Source organism: Gadus macrocephalus, chromosome 1, assembly GCF_031168955.1.
Source record: "Gadus macrocephalus chromosome 1, ASM3116895v1".
In the NCBI taxonomy this organism is placed as follows: Eukaryota; Metazoa; Chordata; class Actinopteri; order Gadiformes; family Gadidae; genus Gadus; species Gadus macrocephalus.
In genome coordinates this window covers 4918220-4939928 of record NC_082382.1, presented here as the reverse complement: position 1 = coordinate 4939928, position 21709 = coordinate 4918220, and the positions used below count along the sequence as shown (strand labels likewise).

Here is a 21709-nt window from a genome sequence, read left to right as displayed (position 1 = left end):
AGTCCCCTCAGAACCAGTAGTCCCCTCAGGGCACTAGGGACGACGACTAGGCGGCAGTATTCCCCTCAGAACCAGTAGTCCCCTCAGAGCACCAGGGTCGACCACTAGGCAGCAGTAGTCCTCTCAGAGCACCATGTTCGACCACTAGGTGGTAGTAGTACTCTCAGAGCACCATGGTTGGCCGTTTGGATTCTGGCCGAAGAAGAGCATTGTGCTTGCGCCGGGAAAGAGGCGACGCGCTACATGTCTGCTTTGACATAATCTAAACTAAAGGATAAAGGAAAATTCAAGGTAAATACGTCGGTTACAAATAAACAGACACACAATACGGGTAAGGGATATTCGAGCACGTTTTCAGGCAAATTAAATTGAAGGTGGTGGATTGTACCATTTTAGTTGAGTTAGCTGACGGCTAACAGATTAGCTCATCGTAGCTCTTAAAATGACCAAAACACGAGGATCCGCGTTAAAAAGACCCGTTTAAAAAGCCACTGGAGAGATGACTGTCGTGTTTCTAAGTTAAAAGCGGAAAGGTTACCAAAGATCTAGTATCAATAGGTATAATTAAACCTGTCATTCCTCATGCTGGCGCTCAGCTTACGGCGCCTTGGTGAAGTTAACCCTACATCAAGGTTAGCTCACCATAACCAACTCTGACTAAACTGCCTTCACCGAGCTGAGTTCCCCTTTGAGTAGGTTTCGAGGAAAATGTGCAACGTAATAAATGTACTGAAATATGGCTTGTTCATTTCGGATGCAAAATGCGGCAGTCTAAACATAATTTAAGTTTGTTACCTATTCCTAGGACAACATGTTTGTATAAATAATGACCAGTTGTTAATGTATGGCTTCATTTATAATTTCATAATGTATAATCTTAGATACAACAATCAAATGTTTTTGCAGAATTTCTGGGGGGAGGCGGCATAGACCCTGGGGCGGAAGCTATCAACTAAAGGGGGCGGAGTTACGGCCTATTTATTTACAGAGGTATCTCACAGAAGAAAGCTAATTTGCGAGAGTGAATTACGATTTCAGAAGTGGTTGATTATGGCGACACATTAGTGCCATAATTCACTAATGTAATAAAAGATGCATTCTGCCATATTATATTATTCCACACGCGTAGATATTAACTGCGAGCGCGCAAATGATCTCTACGCGTGCGCAAATTACCTCTGCGCGTGCAAAACATCATTCGCCTCTCGCGAATGATGTTCTGCTCTCGCGCGCGAATTTAGTTTTGGCACTATGGGGGAGGGAACCAAGGCAGGGCGGGCTTTCCTATGATTGGCCGTTTCTGAAGCGCGATATTTGATTGACGGCCCTCCTCAGCCCTCCTCATTCAATTCTGAATTGTACAGTAAATGGCTGAAACGATAGTTACGTGTTGTAACTCCAGATTCTATGAGTATAGGCACAGCCTTTGTCAGCTGACAAAGTGTCGGCCTCATTGTCCTTTAAATAGCTGAAGAAAAGCTGTTTATTGGGAGCAGAACGTCCGCCGGCGCCCGACTATATCTGCGAAATGCGGACGTCGTTGAGGCACGCCGCACGCGGACGTAATTGAGGCCCACGCTGTTGGTGGTCGGGGAATACAAATCTTTCAGTGCTACGGCTCACGCCTAGGGATAACCCAATAGCGATAGCCTTAAAAGGCTGCGCCTGTTGCAATACAATTGCAACATTACATCCTGGTACGGCTTCCTCACAAACGCAAGCAAACCCGCGAAGCCCAATCCAGGGGCCTGTACTACGAAGCTCGATTAGGGGGTTAGCGAGGTATGTTGAGCTGAAAGCCTGGGTTAGCTGTACCATGAAAGTCGATCTCTTTAAGCGTCGCTGTATCACCATGGTGACTTACGCTCGCAACCAAACCTGGTCGGGAGCAGCTTTTCAGCGAGTCTACCCGGAGATCGGCTACTTATATCGGCGTGCGCAGCTTCCTAGCCCCTCCTCCGATAATGGCGTCACCATTTGTGGGTGTTCCCATTAGGGCTGTCAAAATTGCTCAAAAATGACATTCGAATGTTCGTTTGGAAAAAAATCACGAATTTGAACTATTCGAATATCTGGTTGCCTATTTTACGCAGTTGCCGTCAATATGTCAATAATGCGACAAAACCATGGTTCAAATTAGTGGGATATATATATATATATATATATATATATATACGTCTCGTTGAGAGTGCTGGTGGGCGGCGGCTTCCTGCTGGGCATTTCCTTACTTTAAAACGAGGGACATCGCGAACAGACGGAGGCTCATTCACAAAGCAGTTAGGCGCTTGTACCGCGGGAGTGTTTTTTCACATTCAAATATTATGAGGGACATCGCGAACAGACAGAGGCTCACTCACAAAGCAGATAGGCGCTTGTGTAACCGAGCGTTGGCACTTAGATATTTATATGACAAGAATGACACAAGCGTGGAAGGGAAAATAGTCTTGTTTACTTAGTACATATCAGAAGTCACCCAGTCACAGCGTGAGAGCTGGAATACCTATATCCAAGTACGGAAACCCCGAGGGGATAAAATACATTCGCTCTTCACAATACTAGTCTGTTACACTTGTACCGCGGGAGTGTTTTCGAATTTGAATATTATGAGGGACATCGCGAACAGACAGAGGCTCATTCACAAAGCAGATAGAGGCGCTTGTACCGCGGGAGTGTTTTTTCACATTCGAATATTAATTTTCACGTTCGAATTCGCGTTTTTGGATTCATTTCGAACGAATATTCGAACTTCGAATATTCGTTGACAGCCCTAGTTCCCATGGACCTCGACGCACTTATCGTACAGGCGTCTCTCCGGAGACAGAGGGTTTTTCGGGACAGAAACGATCCCTTGGCATTGTCTGACGATATTCTTTATGAGAGATACAGATTCGGCATTTATTTAAGGCATTTATTTAATGGTCAAGATATTATTAATCAATGGCGTAAATATCGACGGTGCAACCGGTGCAGCTGCCCGGGTTGCCCCCCCCCCCCCCCCCCCTCAACAACTCAGCGCAAGGCAGGCACGGTCCAACCCCCCCCTCAACAACTCAAAACTTGGGTGCACCATAAATACGTGCTGGTGCACCCAAATAAAAAATTTAGGCGCACCAGTGCACCCAAGGAAAAAGTTAGTCTGGAGCCCTGCTCTTAGATCCCTCCCACCCACTCATCCTTGTTTTGATCTACTTCCTTCTGGCAGAAGATTCAGAATGCCTTTGGCCAGGAAAGCTATCTACAAAAAATCATTCATCCCCATAGCTATACACACACAGAACACTCATTCCTCAAAGAACTCACACAAATAACACACACACACACACACACACACACACACACACACACACACACACACACACACACACACACACCTCCAAGCCTTCAGTCAAAAGACAATTTTCTAGTATGGCAACATACTAGACAATAAAGCTTTTTGAATCCTTGAATTACCCCAATTTATCTTAAATCAACAAAAGTCATTCTTATTTAATGGAAGAAAATGGCCAAACAGTGAATGGGAATAATGTTGAAATAAAGCCGGTATTCTTATCCACCAAATTGATTCATATTAGGGATGGGCGTGAGGAATCGATTACTCGAGTACTCCTCGTTACAAATGAACTCGGTTGGTGGGACAGGCAAACTCGAGTTTGCATATACACACAAACAACGTTTTCTGAAGCAAATGCATCAATTTTCTGTCGGCGCCACTGGGCACAAAGCAAATGAAATGTATCAATTTCTGTGTGGCGCGTTCCGTGCCGTGTGCAGGCACGCCAGAATTCAAAAAGTTAAGAGATGGCGGTTAAAGCAAAGCAAAGCGAAGAATTTAAATACTTTAAAGAAATAGGAGATCATAAGGTGAAATGTAAAATATGCCAAGCGAAATCGAGCTACAAGAAAGTACTATGCGGCAACATATGCTCCTGAAACACAACGGTGAGTTCGGGAAAGCAGACCTGCAGCAACCAAGTGTGTCGGCTATTTTAACCGCCGCAAGACGCAGCTCTAATCCCGGCCGTGTAGAGAAGATCACAACGCTGAGTATTTCCATAGTCCATTTGCTGCCGTTTTATTTGCAGCTTTAAATTATTTGCAATGGTTAGGCTACTTGTTTTTGTTTTTTTTAAACTGTTGCAGGCCTTGGTTCGACGTGATTTAAATTGTGAGACGCATATTTATTTTTGTAAGGAAAATGTGTTTTGAACGTTTGCAAAAATAAATAATGAATACTCTGATAACTCAGACTGTTTTGATGGAGAATAAGCATTACATGTTTGGTTGGTAATATTGCCGTTCATCATCAAGCCTATTCCTGCTGCAGATGCGTCACATTCTAAAAATAGATTTGATTAAACGAGTACTCGATTGATCCTCGAGGAATTCCTTCGATCACTCGAGTTTGGAATTTACCACTCGTGCCCATCCCTAATTCATAAATATTTTTCTCTTACAGAGTTATCAAGACACCAGTTTCATTATTATGCGGGAGCAACACACAGGACAGCCAGAGAGAAAACAAGGTATGCTACTATGCATCAGGCTACTCCCTGAACTGTGAAATGTATCAATACAAAGGTACAAATGCACATTCCTATTTTCATAATATAATCTATCCACTAAATATAAAATGTCGATATTATGAAACCCAGCACACATAAAGGCAACATACTAAGCCTTATATTTTAAAAGGCTGCATTATTGACAACTGCTTATTTTTCTTTGACCATTTTCATGTTGTATTGTATTAATGTATTAATGAAAGAATTATAAAGTTTTATGCTGATCAATTGTTTACAGAAACCTTTCTGGAGTTTTCTTATAATTAATTTCTTAAGTTTCGAAAATAATTGATCAATCAATTTGTGGTAACCTTTTGAACTTGGCTATGGCTACGAAGAAAAAGGCCACAGAAGAACAAATTTCATCTGGATCTGTTTGATTGAGAATCTCAATGGCCAGTATTTTTGCATCAAAGAATGTTGCAAAGCAAACTTCTATTCATGAACACAACTAACAATTAATATTTGAACAAATCAAATGTGTATGAATCTGACGTATTTCAACACTTATCTGCTGACCCTTTCTAAAAATAATTTGCGATTCAACCTATCGAAAACTCGAAAATGTTGCAGTCTGAATTTCGCGATTTTCACAACTCTAGCCATCTGGAAGTTCTGCTCAAGTTTTAATTTGTCCATCCATGGCATTATTATATGTTTCTGTTGCCCCGCTGATACTTTGCAGGATTGTGGACGGAATTTTACAGACGCAACACGTACGTTTGAGAAAGCATTTTTAAAACATTTAAAAACCGAAACCTTAAAAGAATCCCGTGGAATTAGTCATGTCTCGCCGGAGAAGCCACAGCTCGTCTCCAGGAAACTTCTCCCGTTCCTGCAGCAGTAAAGATCCCAGAGATATGGAGAGGAGGATTTTTGTTGGGAACCTGCCAACATCGGACATGGAGAAAAAGGACTTGGAAGACATTTTCAGCCAATATGGAAAAATAATCGGTCAGTATTTAGGGCAATGTTGGTGAAGAGTACATACTTTTTATTTATCTATGTCTTGTAGGATATTGCTTGGTTGTTAATAGAATATTTAACTTTAGTTTTTTGTATTTGCTTTGCATGCATCAGTGTTTCCTCTGTGGCCATTTATTCAATACAATTTTAAATGGCTTTCTGTGGATTCATATTCATTTAATCGCACCACATTCGACTTTAATAAAACAAATAACATCGTATAGCATATAATCATTATATAATACATTTACCTGATTGAGTTTAGAGTTGTGAAATGGGCGATGATGGTTTGATCACCCGCACCACTTTTGTCCCTCAAGTTATTTTTCTTTTGGTAGTGCTGGTGAATGCAGAGGAAACACTTATGCTTTTTCAGACTGTTTTAATTGGTTTAAGGCCTTGCAAACCTTAAGTATGACCTGGAAAGTGTCCAACTGAAATCGTCCTTTTACAGGGGTGTCCATGTTCCGTGGGTTTGGATTTGTGCAATTTGAACGTGTAGAGGAAGCGGAAGCTGCAAAGGCGGGCCATAAAGGTCGAATATTTAAAGGTTATAAAATAGGTAAGATCAAACAATCATAGATGTGACTGGCTCAAGAAGAAGCAATCCTTATTGGTACAAGTAAGGTATGGCAGAGCAGCAAATAAATAGCAAAAAGCAACACTGTAGAACAGATGTACAATTATTCATGCCTATATGCATACAGGAACATTTATATATTCTATATGTGATTGCGAAACAAGTATCTTTGAATGTTTCACCCAGTATTTCATATGCAATAAATAGAAACCGTAACAAGCTGTCCCAAAACAATTGTATCTTGATTGTTTTTTTTTGTGTGTGTGTGTATGTGTGTGGGTGTGTCTGTGTGTGTGTGTGAGAATTATGCATTTTTTTTTAATTAAACGTGAAATTCTTTAACACAAAATTTGGCGTAAAACCTCGATAATAAATCCAAGTACTGTGCCATTAGCTCCAACAATACATCAATTTTTGTCTTTTATAAAGTTACAATTGGAAAGTCGCCGTTAACGACAGAAAATATTTTTTTCTTCTCGATTGGAGTCATGAGTTACAAGCAGATATGCCTGCAAACTTTCAGAAATTTCTATCGTACAATTTTGGATTTTTCGGACATGGAATTCTCAAGCTGATTTTCCTTTTTGGATCATGGAAGTGTTTCCCGTCGCCAGTCCCATTTTAGGTGAAAAGCAGGTATGGTAATTGTTGCTATGTAAAGTTTGGATTGGTTTATTTTCAGATGTAAATATGGCCGTGGAGGGACGTCAACCTAAACCGCAATCCCGGCCGAGCCCTCCACGAAGGTAAAGTAACGCAAAAAGAAGATGTAGCTCGGTGCTCTGGTAGGATCAAATAAGAAGAAAGTGTCCGAAAAGCGCTCTATGTGGCTAGTGACAGTATTTGGGCCATGTCGACATTTTATTTATCTTTGCGTTTTTAGAGGTGTTGAAATAAAGCAAAGAAAATCATTCCAAGTGTCTTTGTCTCCAAAGATGTTCGCTTTCCAGTTTTCGTATTTTTTTTGCGATTTTGGATCTTTGCGATCAGAGTTGGCCCCAAGTTTTCGTATTTTTTTTGCGATTTGGGATCTTTGCGATCAGAGTTGGCCCCAAATTTCTCTAATTTAAAAATAACTTGGTTCACAAAAATCTTCGAAGTTGATGTCTGACTTGAACAGTTATTTCATCTTTGCAAATGTTTTTTTTCTTTTTAACATGAAGTATCAGTTGGATTTTAACTGAATGTAATAACAATGGTGTTTTGCAAAACAAAATCTATACATCAGGATCACCGAAGTCTGAACTATGATGTCGGTTTTTCCGTGCCTACTAGGTTTCTCAACAACGTCAACTTGTGTTGGTTTATGGATCTCCGAATGTAGACGACAGATTGAATGCGACACAATGGCATCAGTAGAATCGGTCGAGGAGCTGCGCTACAAAGACCACGTGTGTTGGAAGTGACCGTCTTCAATGGCAGCGTCTCTAATGATTCATGCATATGTGATTTAACCACAGTCTTGTGTGTTTCTAAATCCTTAAAGACAAAATAACCTGGCATTCCTATCGCATCAATCTCTCTCTCAATTGTATTTGAGAGAAAAACGGGAATGGAGAAATGTGATTAGATCCATAAAGGTGCGATTGGATCATTCCAAACTGACTCAAGATCTTTCGATTTTAACGTAAAATAAAATGCGCTTTTTGGCAGATGTTCTCGAACAGGTTCAAGAACTCGAACTAAAAGTGAGTTGGCATCGGCAAGCCTCTTTTTATTAATGGTGTCTAAAAGTTAAAAAGCTATTGCTGCAAATGAGTGCGTTCACAAGGAAAGAAAAAAGCCAGTGCTCAATACGTTACGTCTGGGAATTCAAAATCAATATTTATGTTCTCCTTTTGTCCTTTGTGTTTTTTTCTGTCTTGTCACACAAATACACACAAGGCCGCCTCACTTTTGTCCTTTCGGAAAAAACAAAGAAATCTGTATACCTGAGGCCGCAGTTTAAAGAAAAAACGTTATTGTTGTGCTTAAAACCAACCCAAACTCCGGACCACAATCATGGATGCAAAAGAAGAATGGTGCAGTTGCATCCTAACATTTCTTTAGTATTTTTTTTGCCCATTTCATAAACCGATGGTAGTTCATTGGGTAGTTGTCTTGTTCTTATTGTGATGATTTTTGCAGAGGCCCGTACGGAGGTTACGTAGACGGCAGGGACAGCCGCCCACGCTCTCGCTCTCCCATATACGGACGAGACGCCCGAGAACCCCGGGACAGCAGAGAAGCACGGGAGCCCAGGCCTGGGGGTCCCCCACGGGACCACGATGACCGCTACCGGGGCTCCGAGAGCCGCGAGAAGGACCCAAGAAGCGACCATAGGGCAGACCCCAGGGGAGACCCGAGAGGAGACCCCAGGGGAGACCCCAGGGGAGACCCCAGGGGAGACCCCAGAGGAGACCCCAGAGGAGATCCCAGAGGAGACCCTTCATTCAGGTAAGTGCTTCAAACCATTCTGAAGTGCAATTGTTTTTAAGGGAACGGTTGCTTTGAATTCTAGTACAACTTGAAGCTACTTAGTTTTTTATACATATGCTATGGTGCTTCCCTCCCCGACTTCCAGATGTCACTGGCTTAGACTATGACTGCTTTGAGTCTCAGCTTTCATATGGCATATAGTTTGTGTAGATAGCATGTGTAGATCGGATTGGCAATTTCCAGCCCAACTATAGACTAAAAACCGCCCAATCAACCAAAAACCTGCCAAAACTTGTATTGCCAGAAAACCGATTCATCACATACTTCTGCAATGGCAAATACACGAATACACACCTGAACGCAACCTGATTATTAACTATGACTTTATATGGTATCAAAGGAACCTCATCTAATTCTCATGCACACAATCTCCATAAGGTCTGTGTAAAGAACACACTGAAAGCCAACGAAAATGGGTCTTTCGTCAATGAGATGACATTACACACAACAAACTAAAAGGCATGTATAAGACCAATGGTGAGCACAATAAACACCTGAATGCAACCTTATTGACCAACTAACTTTTACGTTACACGCATGCATGTGTGCAGGGTAGGGCTGGGGGTAAACGATTATTTATTAAACGATTAATCGGGCGATTATTTCATCGATTAGTCGACTAATCTAATGACTAATTGGATGGTTATCTATTTCTGTTGCTCGATTAATAAAAAAACATAATGTATCTCAAGTAAATACCAAAAAAATCTTAATAATATACTTATATATACAGTTTATATTTATATTTAACAACAGTTTTGCACAGCAAAAAACCTTCTGCTTTACACAAAATAAAATAAATAAAATAGTTTCACTGTTATACAAAATGAAAGGCCAGCCGTGCTCAAATCTGCCAGTGTGAGTGTGGCCAGTCTGGCCAGGCCAGGCCAATTTGGCCACTTGGGAGAGGTGTGCTGCTACGGTACGGGCCGCTACGGTACAGATGCTAATGAGCCGACACGCGCAGTTGCGCACACGCACAGCTACGCAACCTGAGCTGGATGACGTATGGTCCATGCGACGACCACGGACATAATAAAGGCGACGAGCCTTCTTTCCCATTAAACGGTAAACATATATCCAAATAAGCAACAGACTCAGCAAAGTGCAAACTGTGTTCTCTGTGTTGTTGTCCATTGTCCACGAAAATCGTTGACGGAGAAATTTGACGTCGACGAATTTTTGACGTCGACGTCAACGACGCGTCGCTACAGCTCTAGTGCAGGGACACTTGAACTATGTTCAGTCAACGCCAGCTCGACTTATTCATCATGAATCAAATCTCCTTCAGTGGCGCATAGGTCTGAGTGACAGGTCTGATGGCCCACCCTCGTCCCTAATTACTATTGGACAGGTAGTCATCTCCCACCCCTTATTACTATTGGGTCAAATCAAAACGTCAGCCTCACGTCTATTGGTATTTATTGTTTGAAAAAATTCTTATAATAATCCTGCCATTTTTTTTCAAAACCAGCCCAAATTGTATGTACCTGCCCATTGTAATTTTTTCCAGCCTAACGTGTTTAAAAGTATAACCTGGTGTTTTTACACTTCAGTCTGCACTGTGAATTTGAAGTAATGTTCTTTTTTTTATCCAATTCATCGATTGATCGAAAAAATAATCGACTGATTAATCGATTATTAAAATAATCGTTAGTTGCAGCCCTGATAACAGGGTCTTACAATATGGCGAGTATGGTGGCCATGGCCTAATGAATACATGAAAGTCATTTTCATGCCGCTTTTCACAGTATGTTGAGCTTTGATTCCAACCATATTCATGGTCATGTGGCCGACGCCATACCACTACACTACTTTGGCATGTAGATTAAAGTAAGATTATATTCTATAATACGTGGAGGTATGGTGAGCTTAATAGGTATGGTACAATGGCAACCAACTCGCCAACCATGTTTGTAAAGCATACTGTCAAAATCCACTGTCAAAACTAGAGATGCTCCGATAATTTTTGGGCCAAATCACCGATTACTGTTGCAGAATGGCAAGGAAATAGGAATCTTCCATACCTTTTATCTATTCTCTGGATAGACGGCAAGCACCAAATTCTGTTTCATCAGATTCTTTATCTTATCTCTTTGTATCCCCCATGACTGAAACATACCGCAAAATGTGTTAACCAAAGCCTCCGCAGAATGTCATATACGGTGCCTGTGCGAATACTGCTGTATATACGGTACTGAAATGTGCCTGCGCGCATTATGCAAGTTCTCAGTAAAGACTAATCTTAAAACTGCCTCCTTTGCCATCATTACAGTGACCCCGTGAAATCCTGGCAGTGTAGCACAATGTTGTAGACAGGAGAACTCATGCTGCCACTGGCAAGTTCCGCTTAGATGTGCGCACTCGGCATGCAGAGAAAAAAAAGTTGTGCGATTAATTACGTCACGTGAGTGGCTTTTTTGATCGGTGCCCTTGGGGTTCTCTGAACAAGCATTTTTTTTGCCAATATCGGCCGATCATGAATGATGTCCAATCAATCAGAGCATCTCCAGTCAAAACTGAGGTCAGCGAAATGAAGTGTGTTACGCTATAAGGCCTAGCCTCTGATTGAGAGGCCGCAGTTCAGATCGTCGAACTTAAAACAATTGTTTATTTATTTGTTTATATTTCAAATATAGACTTCAGATATACATTTGGTATGGCCCAGTATACTATGTAACATCCTCTTAGTAGTCATGTTCGATAACTTTGTTATGATGCAATTTTATAGCTGTTTAAATGTGTTGTAAAGCTGTTTACAAATGCATATGTTTCACTTTAAATTGTATATCTCTGCCGTCTTTGGCATTATTGTTATGAAATTAAGACCATATTGTCTGACTGTCACCTGGAACATGTGTGACGACGAGTTGGCAACTTTTACCACCTCTGGCACCAAATCAGTTTGAGTGTGGGTATTTGGTCAAGTTGTGATCACTGCACTATTTCTACATTGTGGATATTGCACCTTCCTAGTGGTAATAGCAGCCTGTTGAAATGTTGAACTACCATGCCTTATTATAGCGCCACTCTGATAATTCAGGCCAATCCTTTTTATCTAACTAATTTTACGAGTTCTACAAACCAGATTGATCAAAAAGAAAATAATATGGACACTAACCAATACAATAGGGTTACTACGTTTTTCGTAGGACCCCAAATATAATGATACTGATTAAATACAATGGGGTCCCTAAGTTCTTCGTAGGACCTCTAATAAATAATAACAGGCTGTTATGGTAATGTACGCTTGCTCTTTAATTGCGATTAGTGCTGCTTCGAACCACATTTTTTGTTTAAGGGTAATTTGAAATACCCCCATACATTCAACGCAGTTTGTCTTCATTGGAATTTAAGTGCTACTCAAAACCCCTTGGCGCGCATCTCAGTGCCATTACCACTCATTATATTAAACACAGAACAAGACCTAAAGCCATCACATACCTTTTTGTAGGGTTTGATTATTGAAAATGTATAAATAATTATAGTTTATAGATATTGCAGATGCATGTTGAATGCAGATGCGACCGATGTGGTCCCTCGCTGGTCTGTAGCATCGTCGATTGCTGGCGTTACCCTTTGCCAGCAACTTTCTTGGTCTATTATAAAAGGATCAATCCAATGTTTTGCAGGGAGGAGTATGACCGATACTACCGCGCTGCAGCTGCCCCCGACGACTTCTACCGCAAGAAGGAAGATCCCTACAGAGACTCGTTCAGAGACCCGTGGAACGGACGGCGAGACCCAGAGAGTACGTGTTGGCAATACAAGGCTTCCAGTCCAAATGAAACGCATTCCCTTGTATTTAAATATATAAATGATGCATTATGGGCACGTAGCATGTAGGACCAGATGTCCTGTTCCGCATGGACTTGAATCCAAACCGTCACCTCTTTAGACATGAAGCACTTGAATCCCTTCGATTATCTACAATCACATCCCTTCTCAGCATCACATCATATGAGGCTTAGTCGCAGTGGTCACAACATGCTGGTACTTCCAGACCTCCTCATTTAGATGCGTGACACAAAGGCAGACCATGTCCCATAATGGATATAATGGATGTTGTTGGGGCAGTGTATTCATGTAGTGAACAACGTTTAATGAATTGACAATTTCTTGCATCCCTAATATCAGTCCATCAATATTCCTGATTGCAGTGCAGAGGGTTTTTTACGTGCAGGAATATTCCTCAATATTGTCCAATATGAAGGATCAGGAGTTCAATACCCATATGTGTAGAGTTAACGCTGGTCTCTGTAGGTGAGCCTATTCAGTATCCCTGTGTACGTGTGTAGAGTTAACGCTGGTCTCTGTAGGTGAGCCTATTGTTCAGTATCCCTGTGTATGTGTGTAGAGTTAACGCTGATCTCTGTAGGTGAGCCTATTGTTCAGTATCCCTGTGTATGTGTGTAGAGTTAACGCTGATCTCTGTAGGTGAGCCTATTGTTCAGTATCCCTGTGTATGTGTGTAGAGTTAACGCTGATCTCTGTAGGTGAGCCTATTGTTCAGTATCCCTGTGTATGTGTGTAGAGTTAACGCTGATCTCTGTAGGTGAGCGCGGGCGCCCAGAGGACCTGCGGCGTAACGAGCTGTACCGCCAGTACTTTGAGGAGCTGCAGCGGCGCTACGACACGGAGCGGCCCGTCGACTGCTCCGTCATCGTCGTCAACAAAGTGCAGAAGTATGTCCGCTCTCCGGCCTACGGCCCAGTCTGACCCATGGACCTGTTTACTATACTGATAATATTGCCATACAGTGATTCCACAATAATCAATATTGTTAGACAATCCTTTAACGAAACATCACAATATAAGTCTAACGATGAATACAAAATGAACGTGAAAAGGAAAAGTGCTGGAATTTGGTCTTTATTCACAGTCCAAACTTGAGTTTTCAGTTACTCTGATTTGGTAAGTTAACGTTCCGTTCAAGTTTCCTTCATTCATGTGAGAAAAATGCAAAATAAATATACATCTATATATTGATACTTGCCGCCAGTATATGGATTCTCGTATCGCATGTAGAAGGGCGATGATGTATCGCTGTGTAGATATTGTGTCACACCCCCTACTGTTCACCAATGCTGTCTGGAGGTCTCCTACCATTACACGGAACGTAGTCGTTTCATATACCCCCTGTGTGTCTGTGTGTGTGTCTGTCCGTCTGTGCGTCTTTCTGTTTGCAACCCAACTGTAGGGAGTATGCCGAGACGGTGGGCAGGAAGGTGCGGGACCTGGGCATGGTGGTTGACCTCATCTTCCTGAACACGGAGGTGTCCCTGACGCAGGCTCTGGAGGACGTGGGGCGCGCCCGCACGCCCTTCGCCATCATCATCACCCAGCAGCACCAGGTGCATCGCTCCTGCACCGTCAACATCCTGTTTGGCACCCCTCAAGGTCAGCGCCGCCGACACGGCCCCCACATCCCCCACATCCCCCGCTGGGCACTAGTTAGAACACGAGTTGTTTCCGTTAATCACCTGGGGCCTGGCTCACCAACCTGGGAACCGTACGGTGCATGTCTTCGTCCTTAATGCTGACGAGCTGAGTGCGACGGCTGCCCCACCCCGGGAGCAGCCATCGCACTCAGCTCGTTGTTTTATTGGAACAGCCGTTTTATTGGAACTGCTGAGAGGTTGTGAAATGATCACAACTTAAAACACTTTCTTCCCTTGAGTTTGATTCCGTTTTGATAGTTGAGTTTGATTGTTGTAATTTACAGTTTTTCTCAGGCGCTTTGGTACAATTCTCAGATCCAAATTGAAATTCTCCAAACGACCTGTTCAATCTTCACATCATTGTGTCACTTGTATCAAAAAAGCAGTTTCTCATTTCTTTGAACAAGTTGCAAATGCAAATGATTATGTACAATTCTCTGCTCTTTCCTGCATTATCAATTGCTTATGTCATGGTGATCAAAATGTATTGTAATGGGTCTCTATTGAATAGTTCACCCCCACAACATTTAGGCTTCAGTTCATTGCAGTAGTCTTTACATGCAAAATGGTTGAACAAGTTGTCATATGTCAAGCCTATTTCTATACATTTCCATTACTTTTTAGTAAATTGCTACCAGGTGAATCTTGACTTTCTCTAAAGAAGGGAAATGTGTGAAGTTTTAGATAAACCAATGATCAACCAGTTTACTGAAACACAATGTTACATAGTCTGACAATGGAAGGACAAGGAATTGGACAGGGTCAACAGCCAGAGAGAAGAGGTAGAGGAGTGAGGCTGCGTGAGAATGAGAATTTGTGGCCCAACAGACATAAACGTCAGGAGGTGTAGGAAGACTGCACTGTAATTCCTAAAGCAATGCATGTACAGTTTACCCTAAGGAGATTGTCCTATGTTCACATTTCTAGCAATGACATGGTCTGTCAACAAATTACAGCAGAAACAGTCAAAGCGTAAATGTGAATTTTGTCAAGTCTCTTGCAATCAATCGCCCGCATACACTAAGGTGTAACTTACAATTTACAATAATTGTCTTCAAAACTTTAGAACATCCCTCCAGAGTACACTGTTATATTGACACCATGACTAAGCAATTTGACTGTCTTATCCGTACACAATGACGCAAGGACTTGTCATTCTGATGGCACTGACATGTTCATTGACACAGATATTTACTTTTGAGAAACAAACTAAAGATTTTGAGCAAGAGACTGGCTTTTGCATGAAATCATGGTGTTTTGCTGTTTGTTCAATTGTTTTGAGAAATGCACTTACTGTTTTTCAAATTTCAATTTTGATCTGAGAAATGTACCAGATAGGGCTGGGCGATATGGCCTAAAATAAAAATCCCAGATTTTTTCATAAAAAATCAGATTTCCGATTTAAATCGATTTACATAAAAAAGCATTATGGCAGGCCCTGCCATTGTAAACAGTGTAACCTGTAACATAACATAAAATGTAAAATATATAAAATATAAAAAAAAATATTTCTGTAAACATAAAATATTTCTAATGATAAGAGGACTTCTGATAAAGTGCCAACATAACATTCAAACTTTCAACACTGGTCATAAATATACAGTGTTTTGCAAACGGTAATAATTACCTTAAGAAAGGGAATAGTAACGGGAGAAGAATGAGGAAAAACACACATGCACGCAGCTCTTTCCTTCACTCGTCTGTATTGAATGAGGAAGAAGAGCGCAAACCCCCTACTGGAGCCCCGAGGCATTACCAAAAGATCGACGAATTACCAACAGATCGACAAATTATTAAACCACACAGATATATTTCAAATGAATTATGTTTACCTCAAAATAGATTATACATATATGAATAAATTGTGGTATACAACTTGTCAAACTCGCTGCCATGTTTGTGCATCACTTTGGTAAATGCGCGCTCTGTGCGGGGGGAGGGCTGAGCCCATTCCGAACTACGGGAGCTGAGAGGGAAGCGTTTGCGGATGTTGAAGAGAAAACCGATTTTCATTTGAACAAGTCGACGTGAGCTACACACTCGAATTAATCGATAAAATCGGTTTATCGCCCAGCCCTAGTACCAAAGCGACTGAGAAAAACTAATATGAGACACAGACCCTTCCAAATCACCAAAAAACCCTGATGTTTTCCACCGTGATTCTAGGCAACTGGTGCTTTGATGGTCAGAGAGTAAATGTCCATGATATAAATTAGTAGTTTCCTGGTTGCAGAACACCGCAACATGCCCATGCAGGACGCCATGGTGCTGGTGGCGCACAACTACGACACCTACAAGGTGGAGAACCGCGAGAAGGAGCGCGAGGAGATTGCCAGGAAGGCCGCCAAAATGGCAGATGACGTTCTGGTCCGAGAGGCGGACCGAGAGGCCCACCCCGTGTCCCTGCTGACCGCCATCACGCTGCTCTCCGAGAACAGGTGACTAACCCCTGGTCGCCCAGAACGGGGGGCTAACCCCTGGTCGTGTGTTGAGGTGTCCGTGAGCGAGACACTTCACCCTAACCGGTGCTGACTGTAAATGTTATGCGTGTCCCCACCCGGTAGGTTTGTGACGCCAGAGGAGTTGGACAGTCTAATCGCTTACTTGAAGGACAAGAGGCTGCGCTTGGTGCGACCCAGTGCAGACCCACATGCAGGTGTGTAGCTCCACCCCCGCGGCCCCCTCCCCTGTGTGAACCGACCGCTCTGCTCCTCTCTGATGGCTGAACCCTTCCTCCCCTGTCTGCCTCCACAGCTGCTATCCACCCGGCTGCTGCGGCCCCCCACGCGGCCCCGGCCCCCCACGCCCACCCGGTCCACGCCCCCGTCCAGCAGAGCCACGGCGGCCTGCCGCCCCCCTCGGCCCCCCAGCCCAGCGCCAACCCCAACCAGCAGGAGCTGCAGGCCAAGATCCTCAGCCTGTTCAACAGCGGCGCCGGGGGGGCCCTGCCCTCCTCCGCCCTGCCGGCCGGCGGCCCCAACATGGCCCCCCAGCCTCAGCCGTACGGCTCCATGGGCCCCCAGCACGGCCCGCCCAGCATGTCCCACCCCTCGGCCGGCCTGCCCGCTCCCTCCCAGAACCCCCAGATGCTGGGAGGAGGCCGGTCCTCCATGCCCCTCGCGGGGCCCCCTCCGCCCGCCGGGGCCTCCGGCTACGGCATGCCCCTGGGCCGGGGCCCCGCCCCTCCGCTGAGCCAGCGGCCCCCCAGCTCCGCCTCGGGCATCAACTTCGACAGCCCCAGCGTCCAGAAGGCGCTGGACACTCTGATCCAGAGCGGGCCGTCACTCAACCACCTTGTGAGCCCGCAGCAGCAGCAGCAGCAGGCCCCGGCCCCTAGGGGCCCGCCGGGCATGGGCCAGCCACCCCCCATGTCCATGTACCCCCGCCATTACTGAGGGCCACACAGCCAATCAGGTCTCTTCTGACTGATCTTGTGGGGGGACGCAAGAAGTACAACCTTGATCGTTTGATTCACCAGCTGTGTGTAGACCATGTTTTTCCTACGTGTAAATGCTTTTAAGTTTTGAGTTTTGTTTAGCTCAGTTCATTTGTTGGAGCCTGTGTAGTTGTGAGAGCTCATTCAAACCCGTTTCCTGTGTTTTCAACTATTGACGCTGCATTGCATGTGTACAGAAGATGTGAGAAGGGACCCTGAGTTGTTTTCAAACCATTAACCGTAGTCGGTGCTGTAATTTTTGTTGCATCTTGGAATATTATTTTTCTCCAGATATTGTCCAAAACATGATTGATGACTCAAACACAATTAGTGTAATAAAATGGTATTGGTTTATTGCATTTTGTGCTGACAAATCTATAAAATGGAACGGTATCGCCAGAAGCCATAGAGATATAGAAGCATTTGAAATGTAAGATAAAACTACTTTTTTCCTTTTTTTTTATGTACCATGAAACACAATAGAGAATACACTTTTTTTTTAATTAGAATATTTAACTTACACTGACACAAAAAATAAACACCTCCACATTAACTGTACTTGATTTATTTACACAAACCCCCACCCAACCAGTCACACCCCCCCCTAGCAGATACGAGTGCACATGTACACATACACCCCCACAGAACTGAAAGGAAACAACTACATCTTTTACCCTAAGACTAGGTACACAATCCAGGAGGGTTAATGAAAGGTTTGGAATGAAAAAAAATTGTCATATTCATATATGCGTTTCTATAGTTGTGTTTGTTATAATATATATATATAATCAACCCTACATCCATCTCAACCGTTTGTACAAAATTGTACCCCAAACTCCAGTGAATTAAAGACAAACCCTAAGTTTCTGGATCCCAGGAAAGCAAGACTTTTTTTTTCAGAATCATTTAAGAATGACTAATGGTGTCTTTTTAGATTAATACAAGATTTTAGTGATTTGCTGTTCATTAGAATTTTTAGGTAAACCTTAACTAATCTGCAACACCCGTCTGTAGATTAATTTCAGTGTGGGTTTTTCTATATAAAGAAAAGGGTTTTAACATCAAAATATTCTGGCATGCCTTTTAAACTAGCGTTCCTCAGAGTTTGTATTAATTCATCAGAGTACTTCATCGGAGCACACATCACTTATGTAGGTAATTGAAATATACTTTGGTAATGTATCTGCAGATATATCTATATATATATAATTTGACACAAACGACACTTAATGTGAAATAATTCAACAAATCTACCAAAAAATAGAATCTTGTACTGTAACTTAGGCTCTATTCATTCATCTTGGATACACATGGCCAGTCAAAAAGAAAAAGGTAGCAAACGATTCATACTACTGAAAAAGAAAACTCCAAAAAAACATTACAAACAAAATACTTTGGATACAACAAACACTCAATATATTATCAATACTACAGTTTGTTGAGGGTATTCTGCATGCATGCATTAAGTTACACAACATAACTGGACTGGGGCTCTGCTTGGGCCAAACCGGGAACAGCCTCTGAGTGTTATTCACATCTGGATCAATAACTAAAATAAAACCAGCCGCTGATCAGCCTTACAATAACTGCTTTAGCGCAGATATTGATGGGGAAAAGAAAGGGAGTTCATAAATGAATCAGGCCTAGCTCTAAAAGCAGGATTGTGGGACTGTTCAGATTGTAGGGTTTGTTTGTGTATTCTCTTTAGTTTGACATCCTTTCACCGTTAACAGATGTATTGCAGAGCCCTTTATATCCATTGGAGGATGGAGTCTTGGTCAGATCACCGGCAGGTAAGTCTCATGCTACAGTAGTGCAGGTGAAGATCTGTGTTCATGGATCAAATGGGGACTAGAAGCTGACTGTTTCTGTGTTGTTTTAATCTGCTTGTGGTCCAAGCAGAGCCAGTACCAGAATTGGAAGCGCTTGTTTTATATTCTTTGATAATTTTTTCTGAATTATACTGCAATCACATATAAGTACAGATGTGGGAGGGGTTATGAGTGGAATGGGAGGAGGCTATGGGTGTGGGCCGATGGTTGGGGCTGGGTGTGGGTTTTTGGGGAGCCTCATCAAACAAATTGAGTAACAAGCATTAAGAAATGAACAATTAACCATGATATATATATTTTTTTGATTTGTCACGAAAAATAATCAAATATGATGCATTCCAAGGTGTCCTCGACTAAAAATAAATCATAAAATGGAAACAAAAAAGCAACAGGTAGGTAGTTTCATTACAGTTTATAACTGCAGCAAAATAACTAATTAAGTTTATATGTCAGGTACATTTGACTTGATGGCAGGCGACAACACGTCTCTCTGCCACCAGATGTCCCCGTGGGGTGGTTTTGAGAGAGACGTTTTGTTCCCTGTTCATCTGATTTAGTAGTTTAAAGTGCTTTGTTGTCTCTGCCAAAATTTGGGTAAACACTTTATCCTTAACGGTGTGTAACATATGGTGACAATCATTCTGATGTAAGAACTCACTGCTGACTGAGTTGCTAAAGAAAATACAAAACAAAGGTACAAGAACAAAATTGCACATAATACAAAACTCTCAAGACTTTTTCCACAGTGATAGAACAGTGCACAACAAAAGACAACACCATAGTAGGTTAAAGTGTCTTTGACTGCAGTGATATATAGGCTATATTTACAAAAGTTGAAATGAAAAGTGAAATGTTATCTCTCAGCCCATTCATATACTTAACTCAAAGTCTGCTTTGATATTACATAACACTACTTGAGCAAGATCGAAATAGGACATGGAACAATAAAGTAAACTCATTTATTTTTCTGAAATATATTTTTTTTAGCAAAAGACTCGTTTTCAAGGTCTAGCCATTTTCCCACGGGGGGAAACTCTCCACTGAGGTAACATTTCATGTGCCTCTGACCTCTTAGTCTCCCGCCTTAATCACATCATAACTCTGTAGAAACCACTAAAACAAATATTGCCACATAAGACCATGCAAACAGTAATTATAAAACACATTTTTAACTCAATAAATAAGTTATTCTTCTTCAATAAACATACTTTTCTTGCCCCCCAACATTATCTTAAGCGTGGAGAGGTTTAAAAAGGCTCAGTTGATGCAGGCAATGTTCTGGTTGAATATATAATAGCCATGTTATTTGAAACGAGGACCCCAGCGCTGACCTAATACAAGTGCTATCATCGCATTTAAAGGTGACAGGAAAATCTATTGAGTGGGAGGGGGAACGCTTGATGATGAATGTTATCGTCTAATCATGTGGTGGGGATACATTTTCTATATATCTGTAACCGGCAAGCAATTTGAATAAATGCAACACAATCTGTTTCTGGATCAAGTTGGTTGTACTTTTTCTGTTCAAATTGATGATCCATTTTGCTCTCCCTGGATCCTCAACCTTTAGAAGGCTACTGAACACCTCCCAGGTACAGTCGCACACACGAGCTGTACCACTGCTCTGATTGGTTCAAATTAGGAGATTTTGATGACCAATGCTCAAACAGAGGGGACGCCATCCACAGGGATTGAGTTTAGCGTTTTTGTTGCCCCCTATTGACGGGATTAATTGAGAGAGCAGCTTTTGAAAATGACAGGGGAAAGATTCACATTTCACACTAATTGTGACCGTCCCCCACCCCCCTCCCCCCAGCCCACCAAAAAATCATCAGAATCGTTTAATATTGCATTAGGCTTACTTTACTCAATTAACTGTAAATCTCCAACATAACAAAGTAAACCCTGTCCATAGATCACACACCAATAAATCTACCAGCCCTGATATGTATGTCAAGCGAAAGCCCGCATTGGTCTTCCTGCGCGTGGTAATCTCGTCATTTGTCTATGTACAGTACAAATAAATGATATATCGATACTAGCAGCATTCACAACACATGATCTGACATTCAAACAACACTAAAAACATTAAATACTGGTTTTAAATAGTTCTAGAAACTAATTTCATGTGTTTCGCTTTACCATTATATATATATATATATATATATATATATATATATATATATATATATATATACATATACATACATATATCAATTAAATATATTTATATGTATAAATAAATATACATATATGTATATAAATAATATTCATATATGTATACAAATAAATATAAACATATAAATGTAATAAATATGTATTTATTTATATTTATAGATCTACTACAAGTGCAAATGACCTTAAACAGTTTTTTTCTTGGATCTAAATAAATGAGACATAATAGAGACATCGGT

General features: G+C 41.9%; 1 protein-coding gene across 6 annotated transcripts; it reads left to right on the top strand.

The window, feature by feature from the left end:
• Positions 1-136: 136 nt before the first annotated feature.
• Positions 137-21035, top strand: ncoa5 (nuclear receptor coactivator 5). Of its 6 annotated transcripts, none has more exons than XM_060063719.1 (12): positions 199-291; positions 4457-4523; positions 5248-5516; positions 5983-6090; positions 6791-6854; positions 8236-8544; positions 12219-12337; positions 13142-13271; positions 13787-13986; positions 16261-16465; positions 16592-16683; positions 16782-21035. In XM_060063719.1, exons 3-12 carry the CDS (start codon positions 5348-5350, stop codon positions 17420-17422), a joined length of 2037 nt encoding a protein of 678 aa, XP_059919702.1. In that variant the 5' UTR covers positions 199-291; positions 4457-4523; positions 5248-5347; the 3' UTR covers positions 17423-21035. The 6 variants fall into 6 exon arrangements, with proteins under 6 accessions (XP_059919707.1, XP_059919708.1, XP_059919702.1 ...); XM_060063710.1 differs by having other exon boundaries at positions 13784-13986; XM_060063693.1 differs by having other exon boundaries at positions 13769-13986.
• The last annotated feature ends 674 nt before the right edge of the window (positions 21036-21709 follow it).

What these genes read in the sequence shown, in the direction of transcription:
- ncoa5 (XM_060063693.1), top strand. Translation starts at nt 5,348, where the DNA reads ATGTCTCGCCGGAGAAGCCACAGCTCGTCTCCAGGAAACTTCTCCCGT. An exon ending in GTCGTCAACAAAGTGCAGAA is followed by an intron (nt 13,272 to 13,768) that starts GTATGTCCGCTC and finishes TGCGTCTTTCTG; the next exon opens with TTTGCAACCCAACTGTAGGG. An exon ending in ACGCTGCTCTCCGAGAACAG is followed by an intron (nt 16,466 to 16,591) that starts GTGACTAACCCC and finishes CCCACCCGGTAG; the next exon opens with GTTTGTGACGCCAGAGGAGT.